The 8337-nt window shown below is 45.3% G+C and overlaps 1 protein-coding gene across 1 annotated transcript in view; it reads right to left on the bottom strand.

The window, feature by feature from the left end:
* Nucleotides 1-8039, bottom strand: part of PGM1 (phosphoglucomutase 1) — a 67577-nt gene extending 59538 nt beyond the window's left edge. Inside the window, exon 1 of the mRNA XM_061411728.1 lies at nucleotides 7546-8039. Coding sequence (XP_061267712.1) covers nucleotides 7546-7791 — 246 coding nt within the window. The 5' untranslated portion in view covers nucleotides 7792-8039. The remainder of the gene's footprint in view (nucleotides 1-7545) is intronic.
* Nucleotides 8040-8337: the final 298 nt, after the last annotated feature.

Consider the following 8337-nt stretch of genomic DNA (forward strand, 5'->3'; position numbering starts at 1 on the left):
ATTGTAGAAGGTAAGCAGCATGCCAGAATCTCCCTCATCATGACCTGTCTTCTAAATTCTTCTCTTCAATGTGCTTGAACAGTACAAAATGTAACTCATTTTCAACAGTTATGTGAGAGCATTTTCATCGAAATTAATATTTTCTCCTTCAAGACAAGCACCCTGAGAAGCAGCGCATGTATTCAATGTTGACACTGCACTAACATTTCTGGAGCTCTTTTTCAGCAACTGTCTTTACAGTCTGTGGTACTTTTCTTTGAAAGTCTTCAGTCATGACAAATTTCATCCTCTGAGAATAGACGTGAACTTTGGAAAGAGATGAAAATTGGTTGGAGCCACGTCTAATGAATAAAGTGGGTGATCAAATCTTGTTATATCGTTTTAGGTGAAAAATGAGGCATGACTATAAAATAATGTGACTGGTTTCCCTCGGTGACCCATAAACTGACTGGCTGAAAAATAACTCCCATAGAGGAGTTTCAAAATGCTTTCAGCACTAGACGCATCACTGGAATAAGTGTACGGTTCCCAGAGTGGTGATTTGGCAGGGAACAATACTAATTTGGATATATAAGTTCAAATATATCTGTAAAAAAAAAAAAAAGAAATCTGACTGCTTACACTCGGAAATGAAGAAGCTGTTCTCCTGGAGAAACTTCTTTTTTTTTGACAGCCTGGTTGGCTTTGGACAAAGAGTCTACTGAGAAAAGTAGGCTCATCTCCTGCAGAAAGCCTTCATTGAACACACTATCTCCTCCCACACTCACTCCCACCCCAAGCTGGGGCAGGCATCCCTGCCCGGTGTCCACAGTGATCTCTTCAAGTATTAGCTCTTATAAAATGTAATGGTGATTGTCTGTTTTTGTGTCAGTCTCCTTCCTGCAACTGGAGGCCCCCTGAGAATGAGGACGTTTGTGTATCAATAACGCTCAGACAGTGTGCACAGAAGCACAGGACACTAACTCCTATTCCTGATGTGGACCCTTTGCCTTTGTTTCTCGCATTCCTAGGGCTTTACCTGCCAAATGTGTGGCAACCAAAACTGAATATTCAGTCTGTGTAAAATCCACCTATACAAATTTATAGATGACTCAGGTACAGTACAGGCTTCCCTGGTGGCACAGTAGTAAAGAATCCACCTCCCAACGCAGTAGACGGAAGAGGTGCAGGTTCAATCCCTGGGTTGGGAAGACCCCTTGGAGTAGGAAATGACAACCTATTCCAGTATTCTTGCCTGGGAAACCCCAGGGACAGAGGAGCCTGGTGGGCTATGGTCCACAGGATTGCAGAGTCCAACATGACTGAGTGACCGAGCACACATCCAGAACAAGGTACAGGAGTGGTTGCGTACAATGAAGGGGTAGGGGAGCAGGAGGGATTGATTGCTAATGCACAGGGCTTCTATTAAGGTGATGGAAATATGTTAAAATTAGATTGTGGTGATGGCTGCACAATGCTATAAATGTACTAAAAAAAACACTGAGTCATATACTTTAAATGGATAAATTGTGTGGTATGTGAATTATATCTCAATAAAGCTGTTTTATTTAAAAAGTCCTCCATAATGATTGTGGCTAGGTTCCTTTCTAGGCCTGTAGTTGGAATAAGTGATAGTCAAGGTCTTTTCAAATAATCTAGTTATCAATATAAAATTACGTTTCTGTGTTCTCTCTGTAACTCTATCACTTGAAAATGACTGAGTGGTTTTCACTAAATTTGGAAAGCATGTTTAGGATAATGAGGGCTGTGGGGTGTTCCGTGATATCAATTCTCCCTTTCATTTAGACTGACACTCTAGTATTTAGCCTAACACATAGCACTCAGCATAGCATTGGTATAGGCATACGTCTGAGAGAGTGCAGGTTCAGTTCCAAACCACTGCAAAAAAGTGAGTACTGCAGTAAAGCAAGTCACATAAATTTTTTGGTTTCTCAGTGTATAAAAATGATGTTTATATTATTTCGTGGTCTATTCAGTGTTCATTAGCATTATGTCTAAAAAAACGTATATACTTTAATTTCAAAGTGCTTTATTGGTTAAAAAAATGCTAATCATCATCTGAGCCTTCAGCAAGTTATCATCTTTTTGCAAAGTAACTTCGAAAATCATTGATCATGTAACAAATACAATAATGATTAAAAAAATTCTGAAATATTGTAAGAATTACCAAAATTTGATACAGAGACATGAAATGAGCAAATGTTATAGGAAAAAGTCATCACAGGATTGCCACAAATCTTCAATTTGCAAAAAATTTAGTATCTGAGAAGCACAATAAAGCAAAGTGCAACAGAATGAGGTATGCCTGTATTTCCCAGCATCCCTTGCAGCTAGAGGAGGCCTTAGCTTAAGTTTCAGCCAATGGAACAAGAATGAAATTGATTACATGCAGTATCTGAGAAAGGTGTGCCTTCCTTCCCTTTTCTCCCCTTCCTGTTAGTTAAAATGACCATAGGGTGGTGGGCAATCATGTTGGACCATGCAGATAAGGGCAACTCACTAGGGGAGGCCGATCAACAAGAGAGAAGAAAGATGCACCTTCTGACACAACGGGGCCACCACACCAGCCCAGACTCCCCACACCCAGTCTGTTACAAAGGGTTCTATTACTACAAACTTTTATTTTATTTAAGTAACTTATTTTAGAACTCTACTATAGCAGGCAAAACCTACGTTTTAACTAACATAAAATTTGGTGTTCTGTACCAAAACAGAATCTAAATATGCAGCATTAGCATAATTTTTATGGCCATGGCAAAAGTTTTACCACTGCTATCTTGGAAGACAGACCATGGGCCAACCAAAGGTGTAGCTCTAGGCAGATGGTTAGGAGAGTTCAGAAGAGGAATGTTTGTTGGCTGCTTCTTGCCACAATACAGAGAGAAGCTCAGACAAAGACTAGCCAGTCTGCAAGCAGAAATGGAGATTATGATTCTGCCAAGGGAAGTTTTCTTTGGCTGTGGCTTGTACACCATGTTGCCCAAGCCTAGTGATTTGTGCACTGCAGAGCTGAGATGAAGACTATTTGTATACCCAAGCTAAAACAGCTATCCATGAAACAGGAGATGAAGCAGAAAAGGCTGTGGCCTCAAGTCTTTCCTAGGATTCTCTGCCAGATGGTGGGAGCTAGCCTACCAGCAGATAACCCATTAAGGACATTGACTTCTTATCCAACTAGCTTTTCCTGTCTTAAAGTGACCATCAGTGATGGAGAAATCAGGGGAGGGACAAAGCATAGAGGCCAAAAGAGAAAAGCTAACATTTTCGGCTTCAAAATTCTATCTAGATGAGCACTTTCACTGTGGTTATCAGTGTTGGGAAAACAAATGACTTTTCAAAAAGATAACTGGGGCTTTAAAACAATGGGGAAGCAATATTATAACTTTGTGATAATGTCTGTTTAGGTGTGGTGCTGAGTCAATTTTCCCTGGTTTCCAGAAACCCTCTCCCAGGGAGGGGATTTATGACAGTTGAGAAGACTCTGCTTTTATGCAGACAAAGGAGTTCAGAAAAATGTCTATTCGCAAATGCCTGCAGTTCAAAATAGCTTTTATGCCACAGTGACATATTTTGGACCCCTTCAGACTTTAGAAGAGCTTTTAGAAGAATGATCTGAGTGGGCTACACCTCTAAGAAAGTTAAGCAGGTAAGTTTCAATGGTCTATTCATTCTCCCTTAAATTTCCCTGAACCTGATGCAGACATACCTAGTCATTCTGTGGCCTTTGGAGCTGTGCTCAAAGTTGGAAATCACCTTTTAAAAATGGCTACTGAGTGTGCCAAGTAATTGAGGGCTTATTTTTATTTTTAGTTGGGAGAACTTTGAGAAGACTTTTCTTACCTGGTGTCCTCAAAGGGAATAGACCACTGAAAGCTAACCCTAGGGGCTTGTTTGGAAAGGGTGGAAAGGGGGTGCCTTTGCCTTGGGGATTTGTTGGTTTTATAACTTCAACTGTTGGAAATCCCCCTTCCCAGTGCTTCTCCCAATCACCACTCACATGAATCCCTGAGACACAAGGTAGAAAAGGTGAAAGAAGCCCTGAGTAAACACAGTGAGGACTGCCAATCAAATCCGGCCAATGAAGATTTAGCCATGAGTCTGAAACACTTTGAACAGTATGTTTTCATATTGGGAACAATTTCTTTCTTCTTTTCTCTTTATGACTGACCCAAAGTGTTTCTGAAAAGAAGAAATTCAATAGGTAGATGGTGGTACAGAAAGATTTGGTTGACTTGGCCAACCTGTTAGAAATGGTAGAGTTGGAACCTGGTCTCTGGTCTTCTGATATTTCATCCAGTTGATCTTTTCCATAAATAAATATATCGCAAAGCAAGTAGTTTCACGGGTGGTTATAATATCCTGGTTAAATGTTTGGGAAAACTGGATTGGGCAATGTTAAGTAGAATTTTCAGAGCTTTTAAAACACAAATGAGTCATGTGAGTTTGCAAGAAGACCTGAGAAGAATTTTGGGAAATACTAATTTCCACCACCCCAGGGCTGATAGACTTATCCATATATTACAAGAATTTCCCCAGAATTAAATTTGGCTTTTTCCAAACTTAGATAATCTGAGAAAATGGCATGCAGGGAAGATGAGATCCATTTTTCCTATAGATTCTACTACACACCTTATTTTGGTAACTGATACATGAATTTGTTTTTGCCTGATGTTGAGTGTGATTGATTCTACCCATGAAGTACTCCCAGGTATGATTTGCAGGTAAGGATTTTAACTCTGAATAAATATTAGTCTCTTATTCTGAACTCTAATATGCCTACAAACATCTGAGTTGCTAAAAAGTAAGTTGAAATAGTCACTACATTGTGTGAGTCCAAGGGGCTTAATCAGCATGGTAAGGAGACATTTAGGGGTCAAACCAACCAGTGTGAGGATCACAAACACTGGTGAGGAGCTCAAGATGAACTTGTGGTTAATCTGAAGGGTCTCCTGGGATAAAGCAGAAACCAAGACAAGCCCCGTCTTCATCTCTTGGGGCTTACAGTCAAAAAGGTTTGTGTTGGAAGCCAAGTGGGTTACAGATGAACGAATCAACAACCGCTATAAGACGCAGTCAGTGCTATTATGGGGGTGAGCAAAACAGGCTATGAGAGCAGAAAAGAGGTGCACCTGATTCAGGGATTAGGAGCAGGGAAGTGTCAACTAAACCCAGATCTAAGGTTGAAGAGGAGAGAAGGATGTTCCAGGCGGAACCAGACGTGAGAGAGTAAAGTGTGTTGAGGACGTAGGTTGGAGACAACCCCATCCTCCGACTCTGTTGTTTCACACTCTACAGGAAACAAACACACTAAAACACACCTCATGTTTTATACTTTACAGGATACTTCTGCATGTATTGCTTTATTTTTTCACTGCAGCAAACTTTTCAGATGTCCCTGGCCCATGCCACACAGTCAGGAAAAGAGACAAGGAACTGTCCCCTCTGTTCCTGGGATGCAAGAGATATTATAGTAGGAAACACGGATACTCCAGAACTGTCTTCCAAATGCTAGATTCCCACTGGGAATGGTTGAGGACACTGTCTATCTGGCTGAAGTTTTAGGCAGGAAATGAGCATTTGGAAGGCACCCCAAATTCTCTCTTTTCTCGCTTGAGCTAAACTGCTGTCACTTGTACCCTATTGGGATCTAAGAAGGCATCCCTCTAGTTTGGTTGGGGTCATTAAGTGTAGAGGAAGGTAGGAGACAAAACTGAGACCTACGGCAGGGGTGGGGTGGGTGGGTAGAGGTTAATATCTGCACCAGGTTGGGTATGATTAACTCAATGTCCCCATATTAGCAGAACATTCATCACAGGAAGTCCTGCCCTCAAACTCATCTTGAGGTTTCCCTACAGGTGTCATTCAGTTTCCAGGTGAGAGAGGGCTACCAGGTACTTTTAAATATGTTGCTTCATTTAATCGTCACAAGAGCCTCTCTGGATATGTATTGTCATTTCCAGTTTTCACAAACAAGGAGGGGCAAAGGATCAGAAACTGAATAATTTGCCCAAGGGAACTGTCCCAACTCCTATGGTATTTATTCTGCCTAGAATTGCTCCCCTGACAAATGCACCTTAGAAACTTCAACTCATCCTTTAAGCCTCAAATCTACTACCACGCCTCTGTGAAGACTTTCTCACTGTACCTTCCACTCTCAAGTACAGCCTGCCATGCTCTTGCGCCTTCAGTACCTGGCACATAACTCCCTCACAACACCAAACACACTGTGGTGGTGGTTTAGTCTCTCGGTTGTGTCCAATTCCTATGACCCCATGGACTGTAGCCCGCCAGGCTGCTCTGTCCATGGGATTTCCCAGGCAAGAATACTGGAGTGGGGTTCCCACGTCCTTCTCCAGGGGATCTTCCCAACTCAGGGATCAAACCCTGGACTCCTGCATTGCCAGCAGATTCTTTACCTCTGAGCCACCAGGGAAGCCTAGTTTGTCTGCTTATTCCTGTCCACTTCCACTTCTAGACTATTTCCTGAGGTCAGGAATATATATATCCCAAGTACTTATAGCACAAGTACTGATAAGAGAAGTAAGCACATAATAGATGTTTAATGATAATAAATGTATTGGCAATAAACTATGGCTTTAAGTTAAATGCTGGAATATACTTATTTTCCATACACTTTATAATTCATGATTTCGAATCTAGTTCAAAATCTCACGTTAGTGGACCTGCCCGTTCTTAGTCGGTTAACGTTCCTTGGCTTGAGGGCGGAACCAAGGTGTTGCGTTAACTTCCCGGCCTGCCACGACTGCTTACATATGAGCAAGCTTGAGTAGGTAGGTTCTGTTCTAAGGAAAATTCAGCTCCAGCAACCTCGGTGGAACAGATCCAGAAGCAACACCGGGCAAAGACTAGCCTTTTCAAAAGCCTGAGCCCCAGCAACCAGGCGGCGCTAGGGCAGAGGGCAGAAGCTCTGTCCCAGAAAACTAGGGGATGGGGAACGAGCCCTGGAGCGCCGTACCACCAGAGGGGAGGGTGCCCAAAGCCTGGGGCTCGCAGCCAGCGGGCAGCGCCAGTCCCAGACGGGAATAGCAGGCAACCCAGCGGGATGCAAGGAGGGTTCTGAGCAAGGCGGCGGCCTCTAACCTTTCAGGGTTAAGGTGACTGCGCTCGGCTCGGTAACTGTATCTTCACAGGCAAAAAAGGTTAATGTAAATGTCAGAGGCCCGGACGACAGCAGGGGTAGGGGAAGAGCGGAGAGGAGGAAAGAGAAGGGTGGGGCAGGAGGCAGAGGGCCGGGCCTCCCAAGGTCAAGCCCTGCCCGCAGCCTCGCACCTCCCCGCCCAGCCAGGGCGGGGTAGGGGTGGGCGAGGGATGGGAGGAGCGGTCAGAAGAGCAGTTCTGCTGCTCCCCTTGGCCACTCTCCCGCCCGGGGCGACCCACGCCCGGCCGCAGGCTAGGAAGAGAGAGCGCCGAGGAGCTGGGGGTGGAGACTCGGCGGCCGCGCGCGCGGAAGTGGCCCCGTGGGAGCGCGCGCGGCAGGAGGCGGACGGGCAACTGGGGCGACCGAGGAGCGGGCACGTCCCTTACCCCGTTGGCGGCGGCGATGCGGACGATGAGCTGGATGGCCTCCTTCATGTAGAACCTGCCGTCCCCGCCCACCACCAGGGTGGCCTCCTGCCGCTGCGCCGGCTCCACGGTGGAGATGATACTCTGGATGAAATTCTCGGCATAGTTGGAGCTGCTCTGAAACACCTTCACCCGCTTCCGCAGCCCGCTCGTGCCCGGCTTCTGGTCTTGGTACGCCTTGGTCTTAACGGTCACGATCTTCACCATGGTGGCGACTTGCTTCCTGGGGCCCAGCGGACTCTGCCAAGCGAGGGGCGGCCGGAGCTGTGGCTGCAGCTGCTCTGGGATGAGGGCGCGGACGGGGTCGGGGCCACGCCGGTTGTGCGCGTCCCTCCTCCTTAAAGGGACAGGGGACGGGCCCTCCGCTGCCAGCCCACCTCCTTGCAGGTCCTAGAGGGAGGGGAATGGGGAGCGCCCACCCCCAGCCTCCTGTGAGATGGGTGGAGCCTCTCTGTTTTACCCTCTCTCGTCGACCAATCCACAGTAAAATGAAATCCACAACTCCTCCCCTAAGTGGAAGAGCAGAGGTTGGGTAGGGACTGGGTCACAGGGCAAGGACTTAAGGCAAAGTGGGAAAAATACAGAGCAGGGACAGGCGAACTAAGACTTGGGAAGGTTCCTCTTAGGATTTTTCCACTTTTTGATGGTGTGAAAGCAATAAGTAGAATACTTATTGCTTCTAATCAGATCAGATCAGATATGCCGGACCTCTAATTTTGATCTTTTACCGGGCCAGCAATATGCAGTAGGTAC

Source organism: Bos javanicus, chromosome 3 (assembly GCF_032452875.1).
Source record: "Bos javanicus breed banteng chromosome 3, ARS-OSU_banteng_1.0, whole genome shotgun sequence".
Lineage (NCBI taxonomy): Eukaryota > Metazoa > Chordata > Mammalia > Artiodactyla > Bovidae > Bos > Bos javanicus.